An 18,791-nucleotide genomic window follows, 5' to 3' on the forward strand; every position below is an offset into this window, starting at 1 on the left:
TGAAATGTATACCTAAAAATGATTAAAATGGTAAATTTGTATTATGCATATTTTACTGCAATAAAAAAACTGCTATATCCTTTTAAAATTTGTTTTATAGTAAAAGGAATTCCATGGGACCTGGCACAGAACATTACACATGTTAAAGTAAATTGGCCAAACATGTATAATGGTTGAATTGTGCCTTAATAAAGAAAGTGTCCTGGAAAGTAAATATTCAAAACAAATAGTAGACTTCAAAGCATAAGGGTAAATATTCCTCAGCCTATGCTTCATATGTGGAATCCTTTAAGGCAGGATACCTTATTGGTAACTTTTTTATTTATAACCTATAAGTGATGATAAAACTCCTTTCTAAAATATTAATAATAATAACTATTAGTAATTACATGCTTGCTATGTACCAGGAGCTGTGCTAGACATTTCATGTATATTATCTCTAATGTTAGTCCCATGAAAATCGATCACATAACCCTTACTTCACTCCACTAGTCCCCATAATCACAAACTTTAGAGCTACTGAAACTTCTTTTTTCAGGTGTGGAAAACAGATCACTTCCATAGTATTGTCTTTATAAAAGACCTCAGAAAATCCAAGCAATCATTCTTATGATATAGAATAGGAATTAATTTAAGAGGGAGTTCCTTACAAGTCAGGCCCAAACCATTCCATGGGTAGGTTCCCTTAAAAGGATGGCTCCTGTATAGAAAGAATGATGAGTAATACAACCTGAGTTTTACAAATGAGAGGATTTATAGAAATGAGGTCATTTATTCAGTTCCAAACTCATCATATGCCCTCAGTAAATGTTTGTTCAGAGCATGAATAAATGAATGAGTTAGGAAACATCATATACTTCCTACTTGAGATACATGAGAGATAATGATGATCACTACCCTAAATCTTTATTCTTTTTCTTTTCCATCATCCTTTAATAGCAATTAAAAGTTGCTAAAGTACCTAAAAATATTACACATTCTTTGTTATCTACGTTCAATATCTTTCCCTCTTGGTATTTCTTCTTTTATTTTCAATTAGTAACCCACAGGGTGTTTCATTTGCAGAACAACAGAATATCAGAAGTTATTGTAGTGATTACAATATACCAAATGAAGAAACATTGGAAAGCCAAATGAGGCTACATGACATATTCAAGGTCATGCAGAGAGAGTCAGAATGAAATCTCAAATCTCCTATTATATTAGTTGTTTAATGGATTTTGCCTCTTAGATTTTTTTTGGGGGGGGGTGGGTGTATTTTTTTAATTGAAGTATAATTGATTTACAATATTATATTAGTTTTAGGTGTACAACATAGGGATTCAATATTTTTATAGGTTATACTCCATTTAAAGTTATTACAAAATAATGGCTATACCTGCCTCTTAGATTTTATTAGCTAAATTTGTATACTCTCTTCATCTGGAACCATGATATATACATGAATATTCCACACAGTAGTTGGCAAACTGATGGACATTTACTGGGTCTAAATACATACTTGATGGTTATTAACATTCATATAGTCACAGAATTGGAATTACTAATAGTATTTGGTTGTCCATGCAGCACATCATAGGGCATTCGTTCATTATACATCACAAAAGTAACACATTAAAATATTCCCTTATATTGGTTAGTGGTTTTGATTTCCACTTGGTAGAAACTTTCCAGGCCTAGCATAGACTTTTACAGCTGCATCTTAATGTTGACCATTTAGTCTCTGGTGCATTTTGGCTCCTAAGTGCAGCTCTTGCTAACAAAATAGAAGATACAACTTCCTTTGGAGCAATTTTATCATGGCTTAAAATGCTTTGAAATGTCTCTGTTCAAAAAGAAAAGCTTTTGTTAATGTTGACAGTGTAATTCCTTTAAAGAATCCCCAAAAAGAAAATCTATGAGAGAAACACTTTCAGAAGTTGATAGGTAGAGACAGCCACAATTTAAAATGAACTCTAATTAGTCCCTTTTTCCCTAAAAGAAACTGTATTGATAGAAGGTGAAGGCCTAAAATATTTGAAACCTAAGTCTTCTCATATAAGATCCCTGGCTAGAAAAGTTAAGATTATAGGAACCTTAAATAAATACTGCTAAGTGAAGGAAGCCAGGGTGCAAATATGTAAAACATGACTCCAACTATATGATATTATCAAAAAGGCAAACCTATAAATACAGTAAAAAGATGAGTGGCTGTCAGAAGTTGTGGGCGTGGGGGAGTGAAGAGGGATGAATAAGTGGAGCAGAGAGGATTTTTAGGGCAGTGAAACTATTCTGTATGGTATTATAACAGTGAATACATGGTTTTATGCATTTGACAAAACTCACAGAACTGTACAACACAGTATGAACTCTAATGCAAATTGTAAATTTTAGTTAATACTAATGTATCAATTTTGGTTCAACAATTATAACATATGTACCACAGCAACACAAAATGTTACAGGGAAACTGGGGAGGAGGAGTGGGTAGTAGTATACAAAAACTCTGTACTTTCTATTTAATTTTTCTGTAAATCTGAAACTACTTTAAAAATAAGTTTATTAATTTTTTTATGTTAGTATTATAAAAATGTTAATGGTTATAAAACTATACTCTCTCATTTCTTAACAAGAGTTTTAATCTAGCATGAGAGTGTTATATCTCTTCAGATAAACACATGTTCAGCTCCATAAAACTTTATAACATTGTATATTTATGAATCCTCGGTGCTATTACACTTTCTGTGTATACAGCACCTTCGAAAATATTCCTAGATGCAAGTCCAACTTTGTGGCATTCTAATCAAAATATGTTCATTAAAGAAATTTCTTTCCTGTCAAAAAAAAGTTTTAATTATTAAATAAAAGTTTAAAAAATATATGTGATTTAAGTCTGTTTTAGAGAAATAAATCGGTATGTACACAGAATTATACATTGAACTAATTTCTATACCACTCTGCAACATGTAAATTAAAATTTTCTATCCATAAGTTTGTCACTCCCAAAAAAGGAGATTTAGACGTGTAGAGAAATTTTGTGAAAGTATATAAAATGTTTGAACAAAATGCTACTAAAGTGATTAGAAAATGAAGTAGCAGCTGGAAGACTCTGATCCACCCAGCAGGCGATGAAAGAACCCTTTGTTCTGCCCCATTACAATAAGCTGCCTCTAAACTTTGGTTATTCACACGAAGTCCATTTGTCCTATAGCAAGTTGTCCTACTCATAAAGGTACTTGATGGCTGATAATGACAATAACAGTAATGCTGAGGATAATCATTCCAAGTGTAGCATTTAGAATAGTGGTAGATTTGTGTGGTATTGTTTTGTGAAACAAACTTTAAAAGACACAAAATATAATTTTATAAAACATTGATTTTTGCCTATAGGTGAAAGTACATAAAAATTTCATAAAGTTTTGTTGAAAATCAGTGTTATCAAGAATAAACAATAAGGGGCTTCCCTGGTGATGCAGTGGTTAAGAATCCGCCTGCCAATGCAGGGGACGCCGGTTCGAGTCCTGGTCCGGGAAGATCCCACATGCCGCGGAGCAACTAAGCCGTGTGCCACAACTACTGAGCCCACGTGCCACAACTACTGAAGCCCACGTGCCTAAAGCCCGTGCTCCACAACAAGAGAAGCCACCGCAATGAGAAGCCCGCGCACCGCAACAAAGCGTAGCCCCCGCTCGCCGCCACTAGAGAAAGCCCACGCGCAGCAACGAAGACCCAATGCAGCCAAAAATAAATAAATTAAATTAACTAATTTAAAAAAAATAAACAACAAGTGTGTAAATCAATTTAAGTAGGTGTTGTTTGTTTTAAAAGGCATTTATACAAGCCTTGTGAGGAAAAAGTTGGGTTCTGCTTTGAAGCTGGCCTAAATTCTGAGGGAGACAGACTAAGCAAGAAAGAGCCAAAGACAAAAATGTCAAAAAGCCCCATTGGATTTAGCTATATTCTCTTCTGCAAACTAAAAAGGCTACAAACTTAGTAGATTTATCAATAAAAACACAAAGCCAAGCATAAAAAATCATGAAATAAATGCTATATTAATATTCAGCATATAATCAATAAACGTTTTTGAATACAAGACACTGATAAAGTGTTTTAGAGACTAAAAAGAAGTTCCTAATATGATGCCTATGCACAAGCTTAGATAGGTGAAGAGATAAATCGTATGACAGGTGTAATAAATGTTTTATGAGTGAATTTTTAAAGAAAGCACTAATGTTATTTATGGTTCATAGTAATTATAACACATTCAAATAGTTAGAGAAAGCATTATAGAGATTGTAATGTGAGGCTGGATAAGATTTAAATAGGTAAGAGAGGAGAGCACTTTAAGAGCGGAAAGAGGCTTAGTAAAATGGAAAAATATTAGTTGGAGAAAGTGAAGCGTTAACAGACTAGTTTAGTTATAGGGAAGCTGTGGAGTGATCACCCAGAAAGTTACATTAGGTCAAGTCGCATTATAAAAAGAATGGAAAAGGATGAATAGGTCAGAGAACTCCTTAGGAAAAGAAAGCAACAGGATTTGATAGCACGAAATAAGTGTCAGGTAGAAGAGTGAATGATGACTGATAGGATTTTAGATATGAGTTGAAGTTATTGACCTGTAGCAATGTGGAAATTAGAGCAGTATACGTTAGCAGTTAGGCACCTTGGCCCTGAAGCAGGCTGCCTGGGTTTAAATTCTAATTTTGCCAGTTAATACTTTTTGAACTTAGACCAGTTATTTAAACTCACAATGTAAAACAGAGATAGAAATCTGTGAGGTTATTTAAGGATTAAATGATTTAATATATGTAAAGATTTATAATAGCTCCTGACTCACAGCATACATCTAATGGATATTAGGTTTCTTTATTATTGTTATACAATTGAAATTAGAACTTGAGAAAGATATAATTTGGCACCTAAACCATAGATTTGGTATGGTAAATGATCCCATCAAATTGAGGAAATGTCTAAGGAATACAATACAGAAGTAAAAAGCAAAAGTCCATGGGCTAAACTTTGGAGTTTGCTTATATCTAAAAATCAGAGAGTTAAAAAAAATAGTATGGTCAGGAATATAAGAGGTAGTGTATTATCACAAAGCAAAGGTATCATAGGTGCTAGACAGCTAGCAATGCAAAGAAATAAGAGAAAAGGCACACTGAAAAATGGCCAAAGTCCTCAGTGACTCTTAAGAGTGTTTTTTCTAGTGAAAGGAGGCAGGGAAGGGCAAAGAGAAATAAAGACTCTGAGAAGAGAAGGGATATGTATATATATATATGGAAGATTACAAAATGAATGAGTAGGAATTAGAGCTACTGAATGTAGAGCAATGACATAAGGGAAAGAAAATGCAATGGCAATTAGCCAGGCAGCAGAATCAATCACAAAGATTTTTTAAGAAGAAGGAGACATATGGATTATGTAATTAAGTATGTCAATAAAATTATGTTTATTTAAATATATTATGTTAAAGTGGTATTAAGGCTATTTTTAAAATTTAAATCAGAATTACTATAGTTGCTTTAAAAATTGTTAGTCAGAATGTCAGATACACTAAACCCATTTGACTTTTCATGTTTCAGTTTCTTTAGCATTAGGTTTTTTCTCCTCTTAATCTCAAATTTTTAACATGTTGAAATACATACATTATTGAATTTATTAAGTATTCTGTAAAAAAAAGTATAGTTACAGAACAGATAACAAGTAAAAATATTTTATGTGCTTATTAATAATAAAAAGTTATTGTTTCATAGAAATATGTAGGGGCAAGGAACTGTTAACAGTTGCTTCCTCCATCAAGAAAAATCGGATCGCTGAGTGTCAAAAAGTAAGAGGACTTATATTCACTGTTTCTTTTTTTTCTTTATCCTTTGCATTTTGTACCGTGTCTAGATATTAACATTTCAAAAACAAATAAAATTTAAAAGACTATTTAAAGGAAAACATAAAAGTAAAAAGGCAAAAATAAATAAAAACTTGTTCTAATAGCTGGGTTTTTTTTTTTACTAATGCAAAGGGAATACGTAATTAGAAAATTTAAATGAATTAAACTGATTTTATAAAAATTTTAAATGGGATAAGAGATAGGACATTGAATTTTGAGAAGTATTTTTATAATTTAGTTTTCAAAATTATTTAGAAATTATATATGCTTTTACTTTGTTCTACCTTATTTTTCTCTTCATAAAAAAAGTGGAAGACATTTAAAATTCTGACAAGCTAAGCAGCTGAAGAAAGATAATTTCTGAAGAAAGATACACAGTAAGCGATCTAGATTCAAGCTTTGTTTTGACATCTTTGGCTCAAGGAGAAAATGCAACAAAGAATAGCAAAGAAGAGGGAAGAGAACTTTAAATGCCAGGACTTGCAGAACTATGTGCCTCAAGAAGAAAAGTTTAATCAAAGTGATACATTTAAGACATAACTATTCTTGTTCACTTTGTTGATTCTTGCATTCAGCTAACACTTATTGAATACTTATTGTGTCAAGCACCGTTCCTAGGCACTGGAAACAGTGATAAATAAGAAAAACTTTTGCCCTCCCAGAGTTTAAAATTTAGTGAGAAAGGCAGACAATAAACAAGATAAATAAGTAAAATACATAGTCTGTTGATGGCAAAGTATTAAGGAGGAAAAAATAAAAGCACGGAAGGGGCATATGAATATTAACAGAAAGAAAGAGCCACATTGAGAAAGTGACATTTGAATAAAGTTCTAAGGAAGGGAGTGCAGGGCAAGCTATACAGATATTTTAGGAACAAGCATTCCAGGAAAAGAAAGCAAGTGAAGAAGCCCTGAGGCAGGGACATTCCTAACGTATCCAACAAACAAGGTCAGTGTGGTTTCAGTAGAATGAAGAAGGGGAAAATAGTAGAGAGGAGTTTAGGGAACTGAGAGCGTCAAATCATCACATATCCTTGTACATGAAATTAAGAATTTCGGCGTTTTCTCTGAGTCAGTCGGAAAGCCTTCGGAAAGTTTTGAGCAGCGTTGTGATGTGCTATGACATATCTTAAAGAATCATTCTGGCTAATGTGTTCAGAATAGGTTGAAGGGGAGCAAATACTAAAAGCAAGGAGACCAACTGGGACTCTACTGCAATCATCCTGGCAAGAAAAGCTAAAGCCAACAGGATTTGGCAGTGGGACAGCTGTGCCTAGTGAGAAAAAAGTGTCAAAAATGACTCCAAGATCTCTAACCTGAGTAACTGAAAGAATGAAGTTACCACTCACTGAAATGAGAAAGCCTGTGGGAGGAGGGGTTTGCGGGGAAATATCAGGAGCTCAGTTCAGGACATGTTAGGTTTGAGATGCCTATTAGACATCACAGTAGAGATGCTGAGTAAACAGTTATGAGTGAAGTTAAGGGAAGAGGTCCTCAAGGCTTCTTTTTTTTTTAATTTTTATTTATTTATTTATTTATTTATTTATTATTTTTGGCTGCATTGGGTCTTCGTTGCTGCGCGCGGGCTTTCTGTACTTGCAGAGAGCAGGGGCTACTCTTTGTTGAGGTGTGCAGGCTTCTCATTGTGGTGGCTTCTCCCGTTGTGGAGCACAGGCTCTAAGCGCACAGGCTTCAGTAGTTGTGGCTCACGGGCTCAGCTGCTCTGCGGCATGTGGGATCTTCCGGGACCAGGGTTTGAACCCGTGTCCCCTGCATTGGCAGGCGGATCCTTAACCACTGTGCCACCAGCGAAGCCCAAGGCTTCTTCTTTTTTTTTCTTTTTTTAATTACATGTGCTCAAAATTATAAAATTTATTAAATTACAGAAACATAATTGTAGAGACTTTTAGATTATGAGTTTATTCTTTTGCCCGTACCCCGGATAGGTAAAATAGTTTAATGACTATTTCTTCTCAGTTTGCTGTTGTAGCATGTGCCCGTGCTTAAAAACAAAAACAACAGCAACAAAAACATAAAATGGGAATATTTGAAGGATAGCTTCAGTGATATATTTTACAACTATATGGAAAAAATATAATTTAGAACCCTTCTGATATCTTTATATCCTAGTCCCCGTAGCTCAAAAGATAATTTTTAGTAGTATAAATTCTGTCACAAACTACTGTATGTCTATGTAAATATGTATAATGTCTGTGTTATTAGAAAAATTTCCCAAACTGATGGCTAACTCTACAAATATCCTTTCATGTGGCCATTTAGATGGAACTAAAGATCAACTTTACTACATATTTTGTTTTCTATTTTGATTAACTAAATAATGTTAAATGGATGACATTAACTCGGAGGTTTGCATACTTAAGGCACTGACTATCAACGTAACTTTTTCAAGTTGATTTAGTGGAAGGCTCTGCTTCTCTTCTCATGCTCACTGTTAATGCATCCAAAAGCTTGTTACTTTAAACTGAAGTAACACAGAGATTTATTCTAAGGTTGAATAAAAGCAAGTACTTTTTGAAGTGGCTTTCATCCTTTGAATATTTTTCTTCTGATCTGAAAGCATTCAACTTCTACATTTTAAGAACAAACATAAAAAGAACAATGTGGAGAGAGGGTGGATTTCAATTTTAAATGTCTTCTACCATAGCCCTCAATGCAGACTCTTTAAACCTGGCTATGAAGACAAAAGCAAAAGAGCCTAAATGTTACCTCCCTCCTATCCTCCAACTTTCTAATTCCAGAGACAAGAATTCACAGAACTAGGGAGAAGAGGGAAGGTGGGGTCTGTTTCTGTGTGCATATGTGTGTTTGGGTAGGTGGTATTGGGGGAAGGCGTACTTGAGTAATGACACTAGCATGAGCAAATTTCCCATTTGAGGAGGTGTAATCTTCCTCAAAATTTTAATGAGAAAAGCTCTACAAATCAAAGTAGTAGTGGGGTAGTGGCATGGAAAACCACTGCAGCAGTATGTGCTAGGAATTTAAACTTATCACGTAGTTCAGAGTGTGAAAGAACCAATAGTGGTTGTAAATTTATATACTATTTATTAGAGAAAGAATGAAAGCATATATAAAACCTCCTAAAATTAGGAATAAGACTGGAAGCACAAAAATTTGCCCTAGAGAAACTTATATGAGAACAAAATTCAGTATTCACACACAGCAACAAGGAATAGGGAAAAGGACAAACCTTGGTTTGTGAAGACAAACCTTGACTGTGATGAGATCTGCCTTGTATAAAGATAAAAGAAAAATCCAACATGGGACTTATAATAATAATAAAAAGAAGGAAAAGGAAGATGAGGACCCATGTAGAAAAAAAGTTAAAGGAATATCTTCATCAGACTCAAAGGAATAGGCATACTCCTAAAGATAACCTAATTCAGGATACAGGAAAAAAATTAAAGAACAAGTCAAACATTCTAAATAGTTATTAATTATTGAGTATTTACTATGTATCAGCATATTGTTATTCATTACTGAGGAGTTCTGTCAGAGCTGTTATAAATATATCACATGTATTAGCTCATTTAATCATCACAATGATCCCATGAGATGTTATTATCCCTTTTTTAGATATAAAGACTTTCCCAAGATCATAAAGCTATTAAGAATTCAAAAAGACATAGCTATTATGAGCAGGTGTAGAAATTTATTCATTCGTATACTCAAATAATATTTTATGGGTACTTACAAGGGGCAGGTACTATTCTAGGCACTTGGGATATATTAGTGGGGGGAGGGGAAAGAAACCTGCCTTCAAGGAGCTTGTATTCCAGCAAGATATAAATTATATAGTGTGTGAGAAGGTGCTGAGTTCTGGGGGGGGGAAACAAGAAATTAGAGCAGGATATTGAAGTTAGAAAGTACCTGGTGGGGGATCAAAATTAATGTATAGAGCTGAATTTGAAATGGTTTTTAATGTGTCTGAGAACCTTGGCTTGTAATACGGTAATTTAATCCAGTCATATTTATTTTGTGAATTGATATGTCAGTGTTCCTTCTGTCATTGCATGCTTTCTGATTTTTATCTTTTCTTGATGCTTCCTTCTTTCCTTACTTTTTGCTAAGTAGCCCACTTTATTGTTATTTCTCTGCCAAGTGTTTTGAAAAGTATTACTCTACTAATGATTACCTTTAAATTATATATATCATTTATTTCCTCTATGTACAGAAACTAAGCTCCACAAGGCCAGTCTTATACATGTCTTCTTACGTATTCTATTACTGAGCCTAATACAGTAGCAGGAGTATCAAAATATTTTTGTTTTATGAATAAACAAATTAATAGTAGGTATTAACTACATGATCATAAGTCTGCTCTGGGGCCAAAGATAGACTCTGGAGGGAGAAACTAAAACTAGAAAGTGAATACAAAGAAAGATGAAAAAATTGCTACAGAGGAGAGTGCCTCTATCCCAATCCTGACTAAGTGATCTTGAAAAACTTACCCATCCTCTTTGCACTTCTGTTTTTTTTTTCACTTTAAAAATAGGGAGAGTGGATTTGAACAGTGGTTCGTTACCTTTTTGTGAGTCATAGATCCTCTTGAGAAACCAATAAACACTAGCAATGTTCTCCACAAAAGCTTTATATACATATATCATGAAAAATAAGTTGACATATTTTATAAGATTATGAAAAGCCTTTAATGTGAACACTGCTTTTTTAATGTGACTATTGTTAATGCAATATGAAACACTAAAGAAATATTTTATAACATTTAAAGGTAGATACACACATTAGATACATAAACACACAAAACCCTCTCCATATTTTATAATAAAGAAAGCCCAAAACTCCTAAGCTGGAAGGAAGCATTTATCCAAAGAAAGAAACAGAAGATTTATAGATGTGAAATGTTTTGAAGTATTAAAGTCCAATACCTTCTTCTAAGTTCTCGTAACGTATTTATTGCAGATAGGGATGAAGTCGTTTAAGCTTAGCTTTTCTTGACAAACCAATTCTGATTGGTCGACTGCATGTCTTAAGAGGTAGTACTCTTGAAATTCCATATGAAAAGTTGCCACCTAAAAGTATAAGACGATAAAAGTACATAAGGGAGTAAAAATCACTCATAGTTTCTATGCTTAAAATTTTTTACTAACTTCTAATCATGATACTAGCAACATTTACTGAGTCACTGAGCTAAGTGCTTTGAATGCATTACTTCACTTACTCCAATCTCCATTTTTTAAAAGCGGAAAACTCAGCACAAAAAATTTAAGTAACTTGCCAAACATACAATAAAATAGCAGCTAAATAAAGTCAGCGTTCCAGTCAGGAAATCTGACTTAACAACAAAAAAAAAACTATATAGGTTTTAAAGTTAACTTGATGTAGTGGTTGTAACGACCATGTTGTTTTTCTATTAGAAGTTACTAGACTATACTGTTAATAATTACATTTGGCTTCTAATAGAGATTATTATCAATAATAGAGCACAAATGTATTTCATCTGTTATGTATCAATGGAGGGCTCTAATTTTGAAGTTTTTATTTAACATCACACTAACATTTTCTAAAAAGCTCAAAACATTTCATGGAGGTATATATGTTACTAAATCAGTTAACCAAACAAGTAGAATCAATTACTCTTGATAATGAGTACCTCTCATTAACAAAATACCTCTTACTTTGAGTACTTTTTAAAAAATAAACAGTAGGGTACATATGTAAAGCTAAAAATGTATCAAGCTTTAATGAATTAGTGTGACCTTAACATAACAGCACATTATGCTAAAAACAGTGTAATCAACCTAACGTTAAATATGATTAAAGGTAAACAGCATGATTTCTACTAAGCTGAATCAAATAGAATCTGTGTATCTATGTAAACAATAATGAAATAAAATACAAAATTTAGCTATATGTAAATAGAGAGAAAACACAAAAATAGTTATAAATCAGTTTATGATATTTTATTCAACATTAAAATTATAAAAATAAGAGGAAAAATGTATTGCTAGATTTTTTCATTTTTTTAAATGAAAAAGGATGGTCTAAAATAAAATTGTTGGACCATGTCTGATACACTAGATTTGGTTATAAATTAGGTAATTTCAGCAATTTATGCTGTGTACTTCTTTATTATGAAATTATTGTTTCAGAAAAAAGCCATGATTAGTCTATTTGATTACTTTTTCAAAGTATAGCTTTCCTCTTTCACATCCTAATACAATAGATACTTCTGGTAATTTTGCAATGGATGGGAAATGGGAAATCACTGAACCAATTGGTATCAACAGCAGGTCTTTTGCAAAGCACATGACCTTAAACAGTCATTAAATTGTGGCTATAAGAATATGCTTCTTTGTCTCCTTGGATCTCCTACCATTTTTTAAAAATAAATAATGATCCCTTTTATTATTGCTATATACTAGATTAACTTACTGCTTTGTATTGTGTAACAATTCTAAACATCCAAGCATAATACCAGAAATTGCTCATTTTAGAAATCAATGTTAAAGAAAAAAGTCATGAAGGTTGTTAGTGGTCTTTTAGAAACAATGCCAAGTCAGTTGTTTTCTAAATCCTTGTAACTCAAAGTTCCAGCTCAACTCAAAGTTTAGCAGCATCTCCATCTGCTAGGAGCTTGATAGGAATGCAGAATCTTAGAGCCTACCACACAACAAAATCAGAATCATTTAATAAGACACCCAGGTGATTCATATGTCAGATGAAATAAAAACTCACTTGAGAGCTGTGAGTTTCAGTTTTATTTGGGGACTTACTGTGGACCATACCCCAAGATACAGCCTCTCAGATAGCTCTGAAGAGGTAAGGGAGGAGGTCAGCATATATGTGATTTTGGAGAAGAGGTACCTGCAATCAGACACACATCTTGGTAGAAGGTTACTGCTAGTCAGGAGGAACAGATATCTTAGTTAATTATTTTAGTGCTTTTCTAAGTATGGGAAGATGCAAGAAATTGGATTCATACAATTTTCTCCTGAAAACATCTATCTGAAGGCCTGTTCTGCCAGTTTTTCCAGAGCACAGAATGCCTCATTCCTGATCTCTGCCCTGAACTCCTTTCAGGGTGCGCTACAGGTCAGCAAGTGCGGCGGCTAATGACTCAATCCTTGTAGAGTCGGGTGACTAGTGACATTCTTTGGCTGACATATATCCACATTAAAATTAGAGAAGTATTGGTGCTAAATGATATATAAAGCACCTGGCACACTGGCTAGCTGGCATTTAACACGCTCAAAGTACTTGCCTTCTCTATACCACAAAGAGAGAAGAGAGAGACAAGGGGAGATAGGATAGCCTGGAGATATTAGTAGTAGAAACTTTAATTGGAGGCATCATGATGACAAGTGGGTAGGTATCAATAACATTTCTGTACAATCAGAAGTTTTCCATTACCTTTAAAATCACCCTACATAAGCAGGCACCCACTCTCCCTAGGCAGTTAGTCCATTATTATCCCCACTTCACAGTATCTCCCAACTTTTCCCTTACACTATGGATTTTAACAAGCCTCAGGAAGATCATTCCATTTTTATGCACTTTGAAAGTGGATGCAAGACAACGATCCTAACATAGTATTAAATAACTCTGGCTGACCTCACACGTTATTTTTCATATTTCATGACAAGGAGGAACTTTTCCTTGTGAAGCCACAATAGAGCATCATGGGTTCAGATGTTTCCAACAAGTGTAACATTTCTTTCCCAATTTAGGCACATACTTTAATCTGCCTCAAATATCCTTTTTATTATCACAATTAACATCATGATGACAATATGGGTTTGTGCTCCCTAATCTTCCTTTATTCTATCAGAGAATATGTTCCTAAACCCAATTTCTTCCTTTCTTCCTGTTATAGAAGAAACAACCCCTATCCTTTTCAGGCCAGTTCCACCATCCCGCTTTTAGTCTTAGAGAGTATTGTTCCTTTAATTATTTCCTTTATTCGTGGGAGAAGAAATTCCCCATGGGCTTTTGATCTTCCAAGGACTTGTATTAATTTTTAAGAGTATTTCATTGTAAGCTAAGAAAAGAGGAAATTATGCAATTGTGAAGTGACTGAATAAAAGTACCAGGGACAGCAATTCTACTGATGAGAAGCCAGGAGAAATGCTTTGAGAAATGATGCATGACTGAAGATAGTTTGGTAAATATACTTCACCTACATGATTATTATTTCTAGATCTAGTCTTATTGTGTAATACCAGCAATTTCTGACCAAATGAAAACGTAGTTATTCAGAAAATAATTCCCTAATTTTAATCCAACTCCTACCTCACCCCCATTGGTACTACAAGTTAGAACAGGTGTTAGACTTAGTGTGTCTTATTCTGATATTAAACACCTCTTAGGCAAAGGATAAGGTTAGCTGTTTAACTTTTCTTCAGTTTGATTTTTTATAGTAAGCAAAAGTTTAAATGCCATAGTCCTAAATCATGTTAATATATGTAAATGATGCTAATTTCTTTCAAAATCACTACATAAAATGTACATATAAAGAGCCTCATAATCTTTCAAGAATAGAAAACAATGATAATAAATTTATAATTGGGAGTAACATCAACATAAATCCAACTTAGATAAATGCCTTTTTCATTTTTGCTAATTAATGTTACATACATTAGATGTGTATATTAGGTATATATATATAGATATATGTATATATATCTATATATATATCTATATAAAACACCTATCTTATCATATAGTTATTGCAATGCATCACTGCAAATATTTAAACAGTTTTAGAGTGCATTTTCTAATTACATTCTAAATGATATTTTAATTTTTAGCCAATTTTTAACTATAGGAATTTGCATCAGTAAATTATTAATGTTTACAAAAGTATTAAATCTTTGTATTTATCTGTTAACACCCTAAGTATATTTTCCTCATGCTAAAAGTACAAAAACGCAATAATCATCTAGAAAGTATTATAGAAAATAACTAAAAATCTTACCTCCCTTCAGTAAATAATTAAATTTTTCTTCCTTAAATTCATCAGAGAAGAAAGCTGGTCTTTCAGGTGAAGGTTTTTCACAACCTAAAAATAAAGATCAATGTGTTATAGCAAAAAGTAACTTTTATATAAAATGTTAATACTATAAAAAAATTACTTTTTCAGGAATATTTCCTCCCATTGGCTCCTAATATTTAGATAAGTAAAACAGGACATTTCAAAGCTCCTTTTAAAAATTTCGTCACTTGTTCCCATCAACTTCAGTATATTATTTAATGTTTGAACAACCCTTTATAGAAAAATAATAACGCATCAATAAACATTGTCTTATACCTTATCTTCTTTTTTGCCAAAATTATATATTTGGCCTACACAGAAAAAAAAAAAAAAGCAGCATTTTCTTTTAACTCAGAAAGTATATTTTAAAACTAATTTCATACCTTCCTTAGAAGTAGAATAGAGTAATTCTTCCTCTGATGTTCTTAGACAGCAATATTCATTAGGAACTTCCTGCTCTCCATTTTTGGGTACTTTTTTCCATTTAAACAAATTTTGGTGTTTTTTACGCATATTAGGACCTGCTATCGTATCACAGAGCAAAGAAGATGAACATATTTTGTTTCCTGTACCCATTTTCAAACCTTTTTTAATCTCCGTTTTTACCTCCTCAACATCATTATTTTCTACAAAGTAATTTTCTTGCCCATTGTTGGTTTCCACAGTGCTTAGAATTTCATTTTCCGTACTAATTTCATGAAACATATGAAGTTCTTCAAGTACTAAATCAAATTTACTCTTCATCTCAAAATCGTTTACTATTGTCAGAGCGTCTCTTGATAAACACTTGGCAGATAAGTCCTGAAAACATTCATTGTTCCCTACACTCAAATGAGTTTCAAATTGAAGATTAAAACATTCTGAAGAGTCATTCTTTGGATGAAAATGCTTTGAATTAGCTAACTCACTTTCTTGAAAAATATTCTCAGATTTATTTCTGTCAGCTACAGTATTTCGATTAACATATTTAGTTTCTTCCACACCTACTTTCTTACTCATTAATGAAACTGGTTGCACAAAAAATATGCCTTCCGTTGAATAAAAACTCTTTTTCTTTTCCTTTTCTATCTTAATATCTTCATGAACTTGGCAACTGTTTGTTAAATTTTGTGCTGTGACTTTTACTTCCTCCTTCAAAATTAAGTCATATTTTTTTTCTTCAATTTCACTTATCAAGTCCCCAAAAGTTAGCACCGGAGTTATAGTCGTCAGATTGGTTTGTTCATTGTGTTTTTTGTTGTGGCTTGCCTGTATAGCCTGTTGCCTAATATTGAAGAAATCTTCAAATATGCATTTAAAATTAAATCTGTTGATCTTATTATGCTTTTGTTTTCCTTCAGAATATAAATCTTGGTTCTGCATATTTATTTCATAAGTTTTTTTATTAATATATTTCTGGATCTGTATAAATTGAGGACAAGATTTAACATGTGTTTTAACAGTTTTAGGACTACAGTGCACCCAGTTTCCCACACTCATGAGTCGTTCAGGACTACTCTTATTCTTGTAACTAATTTCTTTTGTCAAAAAATTTTCATCGATGTCATCAACGTCCATTAAAAGGGGAATTTTTTCATATGTTTCAAAAATTGGAAAGTGTATGTTTTTAACCGTCATACTGGAGGAACTGATAAGTTTTTTCACTGTAACATTTTTTGGATAATTCAAATATATTACCCATTTGAAAATGCATCCCTCTTCTAATTTAGAATCATTTTCAATTATTGTTAAAGAGTCAAAGTTATTGAGCAAAGATGTTATGTTGGTTTTCAATATAATATTTAGAAGGTCTAAAACACTGGCTTGTAAATATATGCTTAAAATATCATTATTTCTATTGACATTCATATTCCTAGTTGTTAGATTTTGAACATCAATTTGATTTTTACACTTCAAAATTCCATACCAGGTTAAGATATTATTATCTTTTTGATTTCCTGAAATACTTTTAAGGAAATAAAAAATTCCTGTAATGAAATTTTCAAAAATACTGCTTAAATGAAAGTCTTTTTGTGTAGTATAACATCTCAACTGTAGCATATTATCGTTTTCTCCTTTACCTTTTAACCAAAAAATTTTTATTAAAGCTTTTTGACTACCCAGTGTTTCTATCATGAGAGGCTCTGATTTTCCTTCATGTGTTTTCATGACTTCTGTATTGTGATAATTTTCTTTGCTTAAAAGATCTGTTTCTAATGATTGTTGCAAATTCAATATTTCTCCAGTTGTTTTCATAGTTTCACATTTAGTTTTGTAACTATCCATAATCCAACAATTTTTCCTATTTTTTCTCAAAAAAATGTTACAGTCCCAGCTTTTCAATTTTTCCGATCTGGTAGATATGTAGCTGTCCAGGCATGTTTCTGCCTCTTCCCAATTTGCATTTTCTAGTTTTATAGTGAAATTCTTTGCAGAGTCTATTGCATCAGACTTGATACTACAGTGATTATAGTAGTGTAAACTGATCAAGTCTTTTTTTCTCGCACAAACACTTTGGTTGCTGAGTGACTGGTGGTTACTTCCATAACATTCAGAAAAAATATTTTCTGCATCCACAGTTTTTTTATCATCCTGTAACTTTTGCTTCTTAACATCAGGTCTATTTTGGGACCAGTGAATGTTTGTGAAATCCCTCACATATGCCTCATTTTTGTCATTTTTCTTCATTATTTCCTTTAAATAGACAGAAGACATTTTGCTATTTAAATCAGTTGGAAACTCAGGGATACTTATCGTGCTGCAATCTCTAAAATAGCTGGGTTTGGCAATTTCCATGCTGGGCTGGGTTTGAGATTTTGATATTTTTAGTGTAGATGCTGAAATGCTATTTTCTTTTTTATTTGATGGCATAACGCTGTCAGCTTTACATCTGTTCTTAATATCATGAAACGTTGATTTGGTTTCCTTGTAAAAGGTAACATCTAAAAATGAATTTTCTGTCTGTTTTGTGCAATTATTGTCTTCCTGGCTATTGTCTCTCCCCTGGAGTAAAGATCGTTTTCCATCCTCGTTTTTAATTGCCTGTCCATCATGTATAGAGGCGCTGGGCAGCTGACCAGCCTCTGTTCCAGATCTATCACTGCAATGCACACTGAAGGACTCTCTGTCACACAGCCCTGGTTCACAAGACGTTCTAGAAGCCTTCAAACCAGAATCAAAACTTTGTGAGGGGAGAGACCGCAAACAACTCTTCATCTCAAATCTGCTATTTTGGCATCCCAGATTACACATCTGCTTCTCACCGACAGATTTCTCCACACGCGAGTCTGTGGAGTTACCAAAAATCTCCTTAGCTGAAACCAGGAGCGCCTTGAAGGGTCTGGCCGACGACTCCCAGACTTTTTCCGCCTCAGACAAGCGAGGCACCAAAGGCAGCCTCCACCCCGCCTCAGAAACACCACCGGGCTCCTCAAAACGGGGCCGCTTACTACGGGGTGGTGGGGAATCAGGGTCGTCAGGAGGCGGTAAAGAGGAAGCAGGCTCCCCGAGCTCCACAAACTGAGGCGCGCGCTGCGTGAACGACATGACAGCGATCTGAGGGAATCTGTCAGAGGCTCCGGCCAGACTCGGTGGCTCCGCCCCACCGCGCCCCCCCGAGCCCCACCACCCCCGAGCCCGCCTCGGTCACGCCCCTGACACGCCCCTTGAGGCCTGGCCTCGGCCCTAGCCTCCGGGCTAGCCCACCTCGACTACGCCCCGCCCCCGCCCCCACGGCCCAGGCCTAGGCCACGCCCCCAGCCACCGCACTCCCGGGAGTCCCAAGTAGTCTCTCTCCCTCAAAGCACCGAGCGCCTGGGACCGTTACTTTGTCTATTTTTAGCGCCCTTTGCAATTGCCAGGGTTGTAGCTGATCGAAACTTTGTCTTCCCTCTGGTAGAATTAATGAGAAAAGTCAGAATCTCTTTTTTTAAATTTGT

At 34.0% G+C, this 18,791-nt stretch overlaps 1 protein-coding gene across 1 annotated transcript in view; it reads right to left on the bottom strand.

Annotated features, from left to right (window-relative positions):
* RAD51AP2 (RAD51 associated protein 2) overlaps nt 1-18,399 on the bottom strand; it is a 33,287-nt gene extending 14,888 nt beyond the window's left edge. The window contains exons 1-3 of the mRNA XM_061168523.1: nt 15,258-18,399; nt 14,818-14,901; nt 10,769-10,912 (exon numbers count right to left, since the gene is read on the bottom strand). Of these exons, the coding sequence (XP_061024506.1) occupies nt 10,794-10,912; nt 14,818-14,901; nt 15,258-18,399 (3,345 nt within the window). The 3' untranslated portion in view covers nt 10,769-10,793. The remainder of the gene's footprint in view (nt 1-10,768; nt 10,913-14,817; nt 14,902-15,257) is intronic.
* Nucleotides 18,400-18,791: the final 392 nt, after the last annotated feature.

This window comes from Eubalaena glacialis, chromosome 14, assembly GCF_028564815.1.
Source record: "Eubalaena glacialis isolate mEubGla1 chromosome 14, mEubGla1.1.hap2.+ XY, whole genome shotgun sequence".
Lineage (NCBI taxonomy): Eukaryota > Metazoa > Chordata > Mammalia > Artiodactyla > Balaenidae > Eubalaena > Eubalaena glacialis.